Source organism: Carassius gibelio, chromosome A18 (assembly GCF_023724105.1).
Source record: "Carassius gibelio isolate Cgi1373 ecotype wild population from Czech Republic chromosome A18, carGib1.2-hapl.c, whole genome shotgun sequence".
In the NCBI taxonomy this organism is placed as follows: Eukaryota; Metazoa; Chordata; class Actinopteri; order Cypriniformes; family Cyprinidae; genus Carassius; species Carassius gibelio.
In genome coordinates this window covers 30,023,429-30,039,518 of record NC_068388.1, presented here as the reverse complement: position 1 = coordinate 30,039,518, position 16,090 = coordinate 30,023,429, and the positions used below count along the sequence as shown (strand labels likewise).

General features: G+C 39.6%; 2 protein-coding genes across 2 annotated transcripts in view; one reads left to right on the top strand and one right to left on the bottom strand.

Moving 5' to 3' along the window:
• The first annotated feature begins 7,446 nt into the window (after positions 1-7,446).
• Positions 7,447-10,063, top strand: LOC127934060 (uncharacterized). Its single transcript, XM_052531242.1, has 7 exons — positions 7,447-8,187; positions 8,276-8,400; positions 8,492-8,558; positions 9,017-9,170; positions 9,266-9,411; positions 9,503-9,613; positions 9,698-10,063. The coding sequence occupies exons 1-7, from the start codon at positions 8,032-8,034 to the stop codon at positions 9,875-9,877; spliced, it is 939 nt and encodes a 312-aa protein (XP_052387202.1). The 5' UTR covers positions 7,447-8,031; the 3' UTR covers positions 9,878-10,063.
• Positions 9,956-16,090, bottom strand: part of LOC127934434 (nucleobindin-2-like) — an 8,717-nt gene continuing 2,582 nt past the window's right edge. The window contains exons 3-13 of the mRNA XM_052531809.1: positions 15,662-15,769; positions 15,428-15,560; positions 15,033-15,136; positions 13,575-13,760; positions 13,253-13,343; positions 13,115-13,173; positions 12,911-13,003; positions 12,716-12,805; positions 11,907-12,077; positions 10,966-11,026; positions 9,956-10,865 (exon numbers count right to left, since the gene is read on the bottom strand). Of these exons, the coding sequence (XP_052387769.1) occupies positions 10,783-10,865; positions 10,966-11,026; positions 11,907-12,077; positions 12,716-12,805; positions 12,911-13,003; positions 13,115-13,173; positions 13,253-13,343; positions 13,575-13,760; positions 15,033-15,136; positions 15,428-15,560; positions 15,662-15,769 (1,179 nt within the window). The 3' untranslated portion in view covers positions 9,956-10,782. The remainder of the gene's footprint in view (positions 10,866-10,965; positions 11,027-11,906; positions 12,078-12,715; positions 12,806-12,910; positions 13,004-13,114; positions 13,174-13,252; positions 13,344-13,574; positions 13,761-15,032; positions 15,137-15,427; positions 15,561-15,661; positions 15,770-16,090) is intronic.

Below are 16,090 nucleotides of genomic sequence, written 5' to 3'. Positions count from 1 at the left end.
TTACTTGTGTACAAAATATACTTATTCACATTTGACTCTTTGCTAAGCTTAGTAAAAAAAAAATGATTGAGAGATTGGTTCACTACAGTGGAGAAGCTACTTTCAACTGAGGCCCACCCAGTGAGAAGCTGGTAATTTTCCAGATGAATCTTATTCATCTAAATATGATAATTATAAATGTATAGTTTCACTATAATTTAAAATATGTGCTTTAAAATATATTTAACGTGATTTTTCAAGGTCAATTACAGTCAGTTTATTAACTTTCCCAACTCCAGAGTATATTACCGGAGTGGAGCGGTGTGATTTCTACTGCAGGGAGGAGCGGATTTTTTAAAAGTTAAAGCATCGTGGTTTTTACTCGCTCCACCACGTTAAACATTTAACTATAGCTTGATACAGATGGATCTCTAAAATCAAAAGGTTATCATGATGGCAACAGCCAAGCGGGAAGTTACAGGCTAGTTCTCGAGAAGTTTGTCTGTTCCTTTTACTGAGTATTTCAGGGTTAAAGCATGATTTAAAGTGTTACAAGCACATTCACACGCAATAGCTTTCGCAATAATGCATTCAAACAAATGTAATAGTGCTACATCTGTATCTGATTTATTGATCTGTAGATTAAATAACGGAGAAAAATGTACTATTTTCATCACAAACCAAACTTGCACCGCAGAAAAGTAGCAATACCTTTTAATGCTGATAACGTTTTGTGGTAGTAAAAACATTTTGCACACAAATAGCCTAAGCCACTTTGAAACTCCTGTTATTATTATTTTATTTGCATATAGGCTACGTTATGAACATGAACATTTAAAACATACTGAAATAATATAGCCATGGAGCGAAAACAGAGCGCACTCCGGAGCGTACACTTGTTAAAATAATGGTTTCTCTTAGCTCCACCCACAATTATGTAAACGACTGGAGGACGCATATTTTTGAAAATAGTGTTTCGTTTGAAAGTTGAATTTGAAAAAAACAAAAACAAATGTACTTTAGATTGCCATGCGTATGCCACTGCAAAAACTTTTTTTGGATTGCTTTCAGAAAGCATACTAAAATCTTTTATCCATTGGAAATAACTTACTGTGCATACTACAAAGTTTAGACCGTATACTGCCAAATAGTAGGATTAGAATGTAGTGATGGGAAGTTCGATTCTTTTCCGCGAACCGGTTCTTTCGGACGGTTCGATTCAATAAACCGGTTGAAAAAAACGGTTCATCGGTTCTTTCACGCTCGACGTAATGACGTCATTGGCGACGACGTAATGGCGTCACGTCTATCAAACATTCAAATATATAAAGTCAATAATCATAACTTTAGTCAGTTAAAACCTCATAATCATGAAAAGTTTACATTTGAGTTTTGCAACAACACCTAAATACAGTAACAGCAATAATGTGCATATGAGGATTTAAGTCTTGAAGATATAAAGTAAATAAATTAGGTGTCATCAGCGCAGAAACCATGATCCACTTACTAAACATAATCCATTGCGATGTATTTATTAAATTAATTTACGTTTCGCCAGATTGCCCTTCATCCAAGCCCTCAAAATACCCGCTCATAACATTACTAGTACAGAATCAGAATCAAATCACCAAAAGAATCCCTTCGGTTCAGAGACATGCTGTGAGTCAGTTGGCTTCACGCTGAATCGCGCATGCGCAGTATCATCAGTTCATCGGTTCTCAATTCGGACGCGTCCGACAGAAACGATTCTCGGTTGAGTGTACTGATGATCCGAAAACCGATGCAACCGGTTCTTGACTCGAGAACGAGAATCGCTCGGCACGTGCTGCAGTTCAGTGTCATCAGCTGCTCTACTCGTGTTCATGTTCTGTTTACTACAAACTCAATTTGTGAATGTCATCATTAACTATAAATACAGTACAGATATCTCATAAATCATCCCTTATTCCTTTTAAACATAAGAGTCTTTAGAGTCTTAATTATTGTCCAACTTCCCTGAAAACCCATTTGGCCTATACATTATATTCAATATACAGATTGGAAACATTAATCTAAAAAAAAATAATAAAAAAAAAATCTAAATAAAATAGTTATTTTATCACACTTTCCGATGTTTAACAAAATACTTACAAAATTACACGCATGCGCAGTATCATCAGTTCATCGGTTCTCAATTCGGACGCGTCCGACAGAAACGATTCTCGGTTGAGTGTACTGGTGATCCGAAAACCGAAGCAACCGGTTCTTGACTCGAGAACGTAAGTTATGACTATAACTATGGATCTATGAGACCGAACGATGACCGTCACCACGGTCTTACCTTGAATGACGCCATTCCTCCGCCTATCCTCGAGACCAAATATCAACAATGTCAGGTGACTGACCTTAGGGGTTGGCTATATAACATCCAGGTGAACCAACCACTTCCTCTTGCCTGGAACGCCCCAGTTCATCCCGAGTGACAAGGGATGGTGACGGTCATCGTTCGGTCTCATAGATCCATAGTTATAGTCATAACTTACGATCTATTTCGACCTCACTCAGACCGTCACCACGGTCTTACCTTGGATGACTTATACCCCCAGAGTCACGAGGGATGAGCATGTTTTCCTTCCCCTGTTTATTTAGCCACAGATAAAACCGCAGACCCAAAAGGATTTGGCTTTGCCACATTAATCCTATAAAACCTCGTAAACGTGCACAAGCTGCTCCAAGAGGCTGCGGCACAGATGTCCGATAGTGCTACCCCCTTCAGTGCCGCCCAGGAAGTGGCCATGCTCCTGGTAGAGTGAGCAACCAGACCACCAGGGATAGGTAGATTTTGGCTGACATAAGCTTGTGAAATGGTATCCACTATCCAATGAGATAACCGTTGCTTAGACACGGGTTTGCCTGCACACTTCTTGTCAAAACATACAAATAGTTGTGTGTGTGACTGTCGTAGTTGATGAGTTTGCTCAATATATGTGTGCAATGCCCTAACAGGACATAGAGAACAATGATCCAGCTCTTCACCTGAACAAAGGGGATCTGGACGGAAAGCATCAAGCTCAATTACCTGATTTATTGTGCTAGGCTTAAGGACCTTGGGCAAGAATGATGGGTTTGGCCAGAGAAAAAACCCTGTTTTTTCTGCCTTCCATCTCAAGCAGTCTTCACTGACTGATAAAGCGTGCAACTCACCAACTCTCTTGGCTGAACATATCGCCAGTAGGAAAACTGTTTTCCATGTCAAGAACTTGAGATCTGCTTGCTCCAAAGGTTCAAAAGGTGCTTTGGCCAGTGACTGTAAGACAATAGAAAGGTCCCAAGCAGGTGATCTCATAATTCTCCCTGGTCGCAAGTGTTTTGCACCCTTAAGAAATTGAGACACCAAAGGGTGTTTGCCAATATTTGCACCATCCACTGACACATGGAAGTGTGAGATGGCTGCAATGTAGACTTTTATGGTATTAACTGATTTCCCAGAATCAATCAATGTTTGAAGAAAACGAAGAACCAAACTGGTGTCACACTTGGCCGGATCTAGTTGTCGGTCATGACACCATGTTGAGAATATTCGCCACTTGCTAAAATAGTTACTCCACGTAGACGGTGCCTTAGAACTATTTATTGTCCTTAATACAGCTTCATCTAAGCCTTCAGAGAGGGACTGAGCAAGGGCCATACCCATAGTTGAAGTGTCTCTGGACTGGGGTGCCAGATTTGGCCCTCCACTTGAGAGAGGAGATCTGCTCTCTGTGGTAACTGCCAAGGGTAACCTTGGACCAAACGTACAAGGGTCGGAAACCAAAGTTTCTTTGGCCAACGTGGGGCCACAAGTAAAATCTTGTGACGGCCCAAAGCTACCCTGTTGAGCACAAGGTGGATCAAGGGTAGGGGTGGAAAAGCGTACAACAATTCTTCCGGCCATTCTTGAGATAGTGCATCGATCCCTAAAGGGCCTCCCTGGCTGTTCAGGGAATACCATAGATCGCAATGAGTTGTCTCCGTGGTCGCAAACAAATCGACCTTCGCCATACCGAAACGCCTCCATATCAATCTCACCACTTCGGGATGGAGGCGCCACTCTCCCGGGAGTGGTCCAGTTCGTGACAGCAGGTCTGCCGCTCTGTTCGCCACTCCCGGTATGTATACTGCTCTGAGTGATGAGAGCTTTGGAAATGCCCAAGAAAGTAGCTCCTGTGTCACTTGGAGACACCGCGCTGATCTGGTGCCACCCTGGTGATTGATGTGGTACACTGCCGACATGTTGTCTGTTCTCACTAAAACATGTTTGTTCTATAACAACGGGAGAAAAACCCTCAGGGAGAGATGGACTGCCCTGAGTTCCAGCACGTTGATGTGCTCTGTGGTCCAGGGGAATTTCAAGTGTCCCCTGATGGACCTGCCTTCCCAAACTGCTCCCCACCCTGTTAGAGAGGCATCTGTCGTTATCACAGACCGCCTCGCTGGGATGTTGCCTAGAGGAACCCCTTGTGACGGTAACGACTTCCAAGGGTGTAACATTTGGACACACCTTCGTGTAACCTTTATCCTTACATGTCTGTGTAATTTGGGATGCAAGTGAAAGCTGTTCAACCAACGTTGTAGTGGACGGGCTTTGAGAAGGCCGAGTGGGACCACAGCTGCTGCTGCTGCAATCATGCCCAACAATCGCTGAAACTGAATTAACTTCACCTTCTTGTTCAGATGGAATGATTGAGTTAGACTTCAAGTCTATGGAAGTGAACCATTCTCCCAGTTCTATGGATTCCAGAATTTGTGCTGTAGTCAGCATTTTGAAGGGCAATACCTTTATGAATTCGTTCAGCTTTCGTAAGTCTAGAATGGGTCGAAGTCCCCCGTCTTTCTTTGGCACTAGGAAATACTTTGAATAGAACCCAGTGAGCTGTTTGCTGGTGTCTATCTGTACAATCGCCTTTTTCTGAAGTAAAACGGTGATCTCTTTGGCCAAAATTTGTGCCTGGACTGGGTCTCTGACTATGGTCATATGATCGCCTGAAAAAGTAGGAGGGCGCTGCCGGAACTGTATCCTGTATCCTGTCTTGATGGTATCTAGAACCCAGGGATCTGATGTTACCTTCTCCCAACTGTCCAGGCGCAGTTGGGAGCATTCTCCGACGACACAGAGACCGCTATGCCTGGCCTCCCCGGGGTTTGAAACCCCTGGAAGGACGCCTCTTAAGTGGTCCTCCCCTGACTGGATTATGGGCCTGGTCGGTCTGGGGAGCCTGATAAAAAGGTCTGGTTCCTCGATCATGGGACTGGTAACCCCTAGACCGTCTTCTGTCATACCCCCAAGTTTCTGAACGAGGAAAGTGTGGGGGCTGAAAAGAATGAGCAGCCCTATGGCCACATTTGGTAGGGCCAGCAAATGTTTGCTGAACTGACTCCCTTCTGCGTCTTGCCTGAAGTATCCAGTAAAGCCTGTGCATCAGTGTGAAATATCCGTCCTGGAACCACTGGCATATTAGTCAGATCCTTCCTGATTGCGTCAGGTAAAGATGTTTGAGCCAACCAGATTTGTCTTCTGGCTAAAATTGCAGACGACATAGATGCCCCTATGTCCCTGGTAAGCTGTGAGTGTGTGATGAGTGCTGTGTCAATCAAGCTCATCACATCACGCTCTTCCTTATTAACAACCTTTCTTAACGCAGCCAAAACTATTGCTAGAGCATTTCCTGAACGGGCTGCTCGAGTAGCTGCGTTATATGCCTGGCTCATTAACCGGTCTGTCTTTTGGCACTCCTTACCGGGACAATGAGGATTGTCAGTAACCTTATCAGGTCCCAAAGCGGTTAAAGCTGCGATCTCTCGCTCCACTGATGGCATGTTCCCCATACCACTCTCAGCGGGGTAATCCAACTTAACAAACCGTCTACATCCTGCATTAAACTGGGGTGCCGCTTTTGGATTATTCCAGGCTTTCCTCAACATCTGGGAATAATCCTCAGCTACAGGGATTGACACAGTAGGCTGTGCAGGGGAAATACTCGCCCATACACCTTGTGTGGGGGCTGGAGCTGTAGCTTCTTCCTGTGCATTAAGGCCCAGGATCCTTGCTGCACTTAAAATGCGCGAAAGAACATCAGAATGCAGGCTTCCTTCTGAAACCTCAGACCTGGATTCCTCTCCCTCGTTTTCATCTGCATTCTCCTCACTACCATAAAGGGAGTTATTTGCATGCAGTGAGACGGCATCCGTATAATCATCCCTCTCTTTCTGACGTGATGTCAACTCATCCCCAGCCCGGAGTGCAGATGGCTGTGTGCTTACTGAAGAATTACGTGTTTCTAAGATTTGCAACTGAGTGTCATCCTTGGGATCTTGGACTACTGTGGCTTTCTTCATTTTATCTGGAGGCATGTCAGGACCTGAAGACCTGATGAAATCATCTGGCCTCTTACGTTTATGAGAGGAACTACTGGGAATAATTTCTTTATTACCACCAGTTAACAGTTTAGCTCTTTGCACTCTTTCCCGCAAAGATAGCTCCATCGCAGCTGCACAGGGATCCTCAATATCATCTAGTACATGTTGCATACCCAAACAGGAGGGACATTCGCGATGCCCATCTCTTGGGTGTATGCTAGTTTGGCAAAAACGACACCTTGAGTGACTCATGACAACAAGTCCGAGGTCAGGTCACTCATATAATGATAGTGCATGAAAAGGGAAAATAAACTGTAATGAATCACAGTATTTAACTAATTCTGGAAGTTGAACTGCGAGACTCCAAAATAACTCAGCATTTAGTTGAAAAAAAAACAAGCAAAAATGCCATTAACAAATAGATTGTGACGAATCACTAGATCATTAATCAAATTGAACACTTCCTTAATCCACAAAAAAAAAATATATATATATATGTCTGGTATTAGTTAAACACAATTAACCAGGTACAATTTAATATAAAGATTGTGACGAATCACTCTTCATACTCATCATTCAGAATACGTCTGCGAACAGAACTCCTTAGAAAATTATATATCCATCATTCTACGTGCGCACACGCAGCAAATGGAAAAGAAAACTCTCATCTGCTGCGAACAGCTGACCTGAGAACCATCAACAAATGCCTGAAAACAAACAGAGAAAACAAAGAAATACTCACCGACATGCGTTCCAACGACACGTCGAAATATTTAAATGAGGAGAAAAACCACTGCAATCCTCAGGGACTTAAGCACCTGCACAAAACGTGACGGATTGAAACTAATCTCTTCTGTAATCAAAAACAATGCGCTCTACCGCGTCGGTCTCAGATGAGGCGAGAAAGGCAAGAGGAAGTGGTTGGTTCACCTGGATGTTATATAGCCAACCCCTAAGGTCAGTCACCTGACATTGTTGATATTTGGTCTCGAGGATAGGCGGAGGAATGGCGTCATTCAAGGTAAGACCGTGGTGACGGTCTGAGTGAGGTCGAAATAGATCGAGAATCAGCTCATCGGTTCTCAAATCGGACGCATCCGACAGAAACGATTCTCGGTTGAGTGTACTGGTGATCCGAACACCGAAGCAACCGGTTCTTGACTCGAGAACGAGAACTGCTCCAGCAGTGGGCGTGTTTGTTCATTATCTGGCTCGGCTCGGTGTTCATCTTCAGTTCGGTCTTCACAGCATTTCATTCAGTGTACTGTTTGAGTAAATGGATTACCCCGGGATATTGGTTTATTCTGACTCAGAGGGAGTGTCAGTCACGTTAAAAAAGTTAACAGCTTAAGTAATTTGTGGATTTATGTTTATTGGAGACGTGAACCGTTTCAAACGATTCAGTTCGATTTGGTGAACTGGTTCAACCGGTTCACTAAGAAGAACCGGTTAAATTGAACGATTCGTTCACGAATTGGCCATCACTATTAGAATGGGGACACTGAAAAGGCTGAAGTCCAGTGATGTGCTCCTCGTGGTTGACCTTTATGACTCTATTGCTCAACAACTGCACTGTTAAAAGAGGCGAAGATCCTTGACGTATTTTCTTCAGGATTTCCAAAAGGATTTAAAAAAAAAAAACTGTCGTGTTGTTGTCTCGAAGAGTAATAACTCACTATGGAGATACCTGTCATAGATTTCAGCGTGTACGAACTGGGAAATACAAATTTATCAGTTGATGATAACTTGAAGAAGTTAAGTGACGAACTAAGAAGCGCCTTTACCGAGGTGGGATTTGTTTATCTGAAAAACACGGGCATCAGTCAGGACGAGGTTTGTCCTTTTGTTTACACGTTTGTTACGAGAAATGTTCTCGTAGTTCGTAGATGGCTGGCTATTATAATTCTGTCCTTCGTTTTAGGTGGACAAAGTTATGGTTGTTTCAAAGAAGTTCTTCTGCTTGCCAGAGAGCATGAAGAGAACTTTCAGCCGGGGCAGTTTCTCGTGTAATGGAAACCACGGCTGGGTCTCGGTAGAAACGGAGAGGCATGTCAGACTCTTCCAGCTTCAGAAGCATTACAGCAAAAAATTCACGAATGATGGAGAATTAATGGTTGTATATTCTGCGATTTTACAGTTTGAATCCTCGACGTCCCGGGGATCTGAAGGAGGCGTTTAATACAGCATCTTTGCGCTCGGATATTGTAAATACATGTTTCTTGTCTTCTCCCCTTTCCTCAAGTGGTAGGCCTACTCACTGCAGAGTCAAATTATACTTTTATAAGAGTTATAATTTTTTGAGTGGAAATATTTCCTGAGAAATGACTTTGTATGTTGGTTTTATACTAAAAGGGCCACGATAATGGTAAAAAAGTTACTATATATATATATATATATATATATATATATATATATATATATATATATATATATATATATATATATATTCACACACACACACACACACATATATATATATATACACACACACACCCATATATATATATATATATATATATATATATATATATATATATATATATATATATATATATATATATATATATATATATAGTATTTTTTTATATGCACAATTGTTTTTTATAACATTAAGATATTTTAAGGAAGTCTTACTTTATAACACTCCACTCAATGTGTTCAGAGTTGGCCTTCAGAAGGAGTTGATGACTTTCGAGATGTGCAAGTATCATTTTTCCTGCGCTGCAAGGAGCTTTCTCTCAGAGTGCTCCGACTGATGGCTCTTGGTTTGGGCCTGGAATCAGAGGCCTTTCTCAGCGCACATAAACACATTGGAAGTAAGTAAAATTGAAATGCACTACTTCTTCATCCAAATGCAGTGAGTCAATGGCTGGGAGGACTGCAAGACCTTTACAGCGTGGGTTGTTTTAAGGTGATGTGAATGGAACAACATTACGGGCTCTGTACTACCCTCCGGTGAACAGCAGATGTGTGAAGGGAGATCAGCTGCGCTGTGGTGAACACTCTGATTATGGGAGTATCACTTTGGTCTTCCAAAGTCCAGAGGGTGGACTGCAGGTGAATACAAATATAGGACAAGAGGAGAAAAGATTCATGTTCAGTGTGGTCATTTTGTCTCTGCATGTCTCTCTGGGTTGTTCTCCTCCAGGTCCTGAACCGGGCTGGTGAGTACATTTCAGCCCCCAGCATTCCTGGAACAGTTCTGATTAACATAGCAGACCTGATGCAAAGGTGGACTAGCGATGTCTATGTGTCTGCCGTGAGTCTCTTCACTAATATTACATTTTATTTAATTGCGCAATGCAGGCAAAGCTTATTTCTTCTCTATTATTCTGACCCTCAGGTTCATAGGGTTTTGCTGCCCCCTGCAGGTGACTCTGGCACACGTCAGTCTTTGGCCTTCTTTGTACAACCAGATGACGAGGCCATCATTTCATGCTGTGATGGATCAGATAAATATCCTCCTGTGAAGTCAATTGACTACCTTTTATCAAGGTTCAAGGATTCGTACAGCAAAAAATAGATCCTAGTTAAAGTGGAATGATATGATTTTGTATGTTTTGAAAAAACAAAATTAAGTGATAATCAATAGAGAACACAGTTGAAGCTTAGATAATTTAATACATTGTAGAGAATCGTAAAGCACAGTCACTTAATCCGAAATTACAAAGGATGCTCAAACAATAATAATAAAAAAAATCCATACCTATTTTATGCTTAATAAAATTTCTGTATATTTTATAAATGTATACATTGTTTACAGTAGAACACTGGTTGAAAACCATGATACCATAATCAATTAAAATAAAACAGCTTGGAAAAAAAAATCACGACGGTGCAGTAGTAATTCATCAACATTTTCAGAAACTCTATTAAAAGAGCCTTGTCAATCAATCTAGGATTGACTTTCAAGTGAAACTAAAGCAAAAAAATATTATATTCTATCCAATATTACTTTCATTGGAAGTGACGTGCAATAGTAATGCTGAATTATGGGACATTTAACTTAACATGAATCAATCAAATAATATAAAATGTCTAAATATAAAGAGAAAAGTTTCCTACGAGGTTTAGCAAACATGGCATTTACAAGAACAATACATTTATTTTAGCTAAATTCAAGTTTCAAGTACAATCACTGTCATCACAAACTATCTGCACTTTTGATGAGAGAATGTGGACCGAAGTGTGATTGTCAACAGAGAATTCTGTTAACCATTTACATACATCAGCGACCCGTTTTGGGATACCTTAATTTAATATATTTTTTGAGTGTTTGAGAATACCACCACAATGATTTGTTTGATGACTTCAAGGAAAGCCAAGGTCTTTGCTAAGTGACAGTAAAAGGTCCAATTGAATGTGAGGATGGAAATATGACACTACATACAACAAACACATTACAGACAACGAGAAGAGCTTGAGCTGCTAAGAATGTGCAGGGAGGTCTTGTTGATGACCTTGTGACAAAGGCTGACTGTCCCCCGGTAGTATTTCCACAGCAGAAGGCACTGCATTTGACAAAAACAGAGAAATAATGATAGAAAATTAACATTTTGTTCCAGTTTACAGGGCAAAATGCCTTTAACCACAAAATATAAACACACTGACCTTTGGCCTGCCCTGGAGGCTCTATTTTCTGCGTTTTCAACCGCCCCATGTGCTCTACCGCCTAAAAGAAAAGATCAGAATGGTAGAAAGTGTTGAGGTCAGAAAATACTAGCTTTTAAGTTTTACAAACGGAGTATTTTAGTGGCATAAAATAAAATCAGTGCAACAAAACTTCATATCATAAACACTCATTTAAAAGGGTGTCATTTTTGTAAAGGTTTTTAAAAGAAGATTCTTATGCCATACATCATGGAAAACCGTAACACATTTCCCCCAATAATTTTTTGATGAATGTAAGTTTAAAAGAATGGAATTTATTTGAAATATAAATCATTTCGCAACAATATAATTGCTTTACGGTCATTTTTGAGCAATGTAATATATATTTTCTTCAAAAAAATTTATATAATAGCTTTCCCATTACAGTATAGTTTATATAATTCCTTTCCCCATTACAGTAATGATAATGAGATTTATTTTAATAATGGTAATGTGAATGGGGGAAGGTGCTTAATAAATATGAAAATATTGCCACAAAAAATCATTATGTCACTAGAAATAAGCTTCATCTACTTTAAGCATAACATTTCTTTTTATTTTGGGGGTAAAATACAATATGGACATGTTCTTGACAGGCTTTATAAGGTTCACACATGAACTTAGTGGTTCTTATATTTTCAGACAGATTAATTTTCATGATTTTTCCAGTCATTTTTGATGACCTGGTGGACTTAAAGTCCTCAGGACAAAAAAATTATACATATATTGAACAAAGAAATATCCATGACATTTCAAGGACCTTATTAATCTCCATGACTTTTCCAGGTCTGGAAATCACACTTTGTAAATTTGTGAACTCACTCAGTATCTGGCTCCAAAATGAGTCCTATCTACTTTTGTGAAATGTATTAGTTTCTCTTAAATCTCTCTCTCTCTCCTACCTGTTGTAGCTCCATTTTCTGGGCGTTAAGCTGTTCCTGTTGTCTCTCCAGCTCCTCTCGCTGTTTCAGCAGCTCACTTGATCTCAGGTTCAGCTCTTGCTCCTCTCGAGCCAGATGCTGCTCGAACTCTCTCAGCTCTTCTTCAGTGTACATCGGATTCTGTTCCAGAGTCTCAAGAGGAAGCAGACAAAGGACATTTTACATCAAGAAAACAATTTGATGAAATGCACACTATTTTTGTAACGTTTTTGAAAGAAATCCCTTATGCTCACCCTATTTACTTTGCAATCATTTTGTCAAAACTACAATTAAAACAGTAATATTGTTAAATATCATTACAATTTAAAATAACAATTAATTAATAACATAATTTATTCCTGTGATGGTAAAGCTGAGTTTTCAACAGCCATTACTCCAGTTTTCAGTCTCACATGACCCTTCAGAAATCTTTCTAATAAGATTTGCTGCTCAAGAAACATTTCTTCTTATTATCAATGTTGAAATCAGTCATGCCGCTTAATATTTTTGTGAAAAACATGATACATTTTCTGGATTCTTTGAGGAATAGAATAGCATTTATTTGAAACCGAAATATTTTGCAACATTATAAACGTCTTTATCGTCACTCAGTGAATTTAATATGTCCTTGCTAAATAAAAGTATTCATTTCTTTCAAAGGAAAGAAAAAAATGTACATACTTTTCAACAGCAGTGAACCTAGTCTCAATGAAAAGCAGTTGACAGATAGGGAAGATTTTGTTTCATGTTGACCTCAAAAGTAAAAAATAAATAATAATAATAATAATTACCTCCCATCCATCTGGCTCTAGAAAATCTTTCCTGTTTGTGGCAATAATAAATTCATCAAGTGAAACGAGCCTGTCTCTGTTAGTGTCAACCTATAGACAGTCCAAAAAAAAAAAAAAAGGATTATCAGTGAACCATATTTGAAATAATATTGGTAGCACAATGAAAGATCCAGTCCCCTGCTATGAAGCCCCCACCTCATTCATCACATGCTCTCTCATGCGAAGTCTCTCCTCCTCCATTTCCATCATGTCATCCTCTTCATGTGTGGGATCATAGACTTTCTCTAGCTGAACCGGGTGGACACAAGCATCAGATTTAGCACCCCATGAAGCCATGCCATCCTCAAAGTACTCTATAATGCTAGTTTTAAAGGGAAATTAAGGATTATTAAGGGGAACCTCTTTGGTAAACAGTGCCTCCAGTTCTTGCTCATCAAAGTAGCCATCTCCATTAGTGTCTGTGAAATCAAACAGTTGTCACAGTTGTTGCAATGATATAATCGAAGTGTTCAGAACAGAGAGGCTCGGTAATCTCACCGTGTAGCTTGAAGAATGTCTTTGGGTCAAATTCGCTGGGATCCAAACCGTCAGCTTCCTCCCAGACCTTTTTCAACTGGTCTTGACTGCCCTGTTTACACACATACAGACCAAACCTATACATTGGATGTTGATTGGATGGAGACACTGATTGAAGATGAGCTTGCAGTCGATTGTAAGAAAGGGGCGGGGTTTACATGGAAGAAATGATTAGAGAATTTCAGCAAGTCAATAATAATACAAAATAATAATTAAGTGTTCAATATCACAAATTAGCTTGTTTGATTATTATATTAATTCCAGGAATGTGTCTTTAGCTTACAGGATGATTGATTTTGGGATGGTCTGCGTGTTTCTTCTTCATCTCTTCATAGTGCTCCTCCTCTTTTTTGCGCTCTTCCTCATCCAGTGTTTTAAGATGTTCCCTGCGTTCATGTTCTTTCGTCATTTCATACCTCTTGAAGTCTTCATGTCGTTCCTTGTCGAAGTTTTCCAGGTCATTAGTGGCCTCGATTTGACAAAATAAAAAAACAAGCAGAAAGGAAAATGTAATGTGTGGAGACCAATAAGATCATTAAATACAGTAGATCTCCATTCAATAAGGATGTACCGATTCACTCAACTCACAATTCATTTCGATTCACGATTTAGATTTCCTGATTCTATTCAATTCACTATTTTTATTTTATTTTTAAATTAGTGGTAGGCAAACAAATGCATTTTAATCATGATCCAAACAAAGATGCTACATACATACAACGTGAACAGTTTTTAATCTAAATAAGACTCTATAATTTCGAAATATGAAGCAAAAAAGGAAAGATTTGATCACATAAAAAATATCTGCATGAAACAGAAACGGCAGACGAGCTGAACAAGATACAATTCCACTCTCTGCCAGCAGGTGGCGCTTAAAGTGTTTCCTTGGTTTTTGCTGTAAACAAAGAAGCGCTGCACTCATGAGCTTTGATATGCATGCATTATACAGAGGCAAGATGAAAAGAAAAAAATTACTCTAAATTTTTTTTCTAAATTCAGTAAGTTCCCTTCAGACATGCATTCATATAAACTCCCATCACATACTTGAATTGATTTTCAACCGGCTTGCTATTAATCGTTACATCCCTACCATTCAACAAAGGAAAATCATTTTGAATTGTACTTGACGAACAATACATGATAAGACTGTTGACCCTCACTGATGCAGTGACATGTGCAAATCAAACACAAAACATTTTTTGCTTTTAATTGATCATCTGAAATTAATTTTGGGCACTTAAAGCAACTCAGTTTTTTTACCTTAACAGTTTTAAAACCATTCTGATGGTACACTGATTTCTAATAAGGTGAATGGCTTCTGTTTCTTTCCCTCACTCCACCCAAACATTTGTTCTGGGGTTATGCAAGTTTGTCGAACGGATACAAAATTTCACAAAAAAGGGCAGACAGTTTATGGCAGTTTATGGCAGAAAAAACTGCACTTGTGTAGCACTTGTTGTATTGTGACATGTGGCATTATATATACATATAATACATATTAGCAATTCCTTTTTATGACATGTGCATATACACAGAGACAAAATGATCTGCATTTTGATCAGAAATATGCTAGGAGAAGCAGCTAAATCAAATTTACATTATCACAGGGCAAAAAAAAAAAAAAAACGATTTAAATAAAAATATTTATGGGTAGTACATTTTCTTATTTCACCTGCCAAAAAGGTCATTTTGGCCCCTGAATGAAAATGTGTGACAATTGTGAGTGTTGGATTAAACCTACCGATTTAATGAGACGATCCAAGTCTTCCACTTCGAATGTATATGGATTCATGTGATTCAGATGTTCAAACTGTTTCAGAAGTGCTTGGTGGTCCACTGTCATACCTTAAGGGAAAAAAATGAAGAGCATCTCATTTTTCTTGACGTTTCTTGTCTTTGCAGCAGGCCAGAGTTCCAGGTTTATAAAGTAAACTGTGATATGTAGAGTTTGATGAATGACACTCTCAGACACAACATTCTATATCCTTGAAACATCTTCGCTCTGTGAGCCTGGCGATGGTAAATGAAACAAAGAAACAAGATGGTGGAGGACATTTCACAATAGGCTCTACTGCAAATGTGAGCCACAAAACGATATCAGAAACAGATTAGCTTGTAAAGTGCTGCCTTTGATACCCTTTTCTCCGTTCATGTCTTGTTTGACTTTGATTAGGGTGCGCAGTCTGTTCACTTCTTGTCTCTTTAGTTCATCAAGTTTAGTTCGCACGTGATGGCTGACAAAGTCCAACTCTTTAGCCAGTTTCCCTTGCTGTTTTCGCCAAACAGAGAATGAGAGGAAAGCAATGGGGTGTTTAGATAATCCGATTAAGCCTCTGCAAAGTAGAACTGGGAAGTAAAGCAGTGCAATACCTTGATGTCGTCCATGTCTGTGTTATGAAGTTTCTCTCTGAAATGTGGGTCCTTTTCCAGGAAATCAATAACCTCTCTGAGATAACGATCATAGTGCAATCCAGTGTCCTAAATGATTTCAAATCAGACGTACAGAATGACACAAGGAAAAAACACTAGGGAGACTTAAATCTTTTTAAACTTATATGTTAAGGAACATCTGCAAAAGGACAAGCGATCAGAGGTAGTCTATGTATGTTGAGCTTTTATGGCACAGCTTATTATAATGTTATTATTATGTGTTCTTGTGGCTCAGTGGTAGAGCATTGTGTTAGCAGCACAAAAGGTTGTGGGTTCAATTCCCAGGGAACACATGTTAGGTAAAAAATGTTAGCCTAAATGCACTGTAAGTCGCTTTGGATAAAAGTGTCTGCTAAATGCATTCATTTA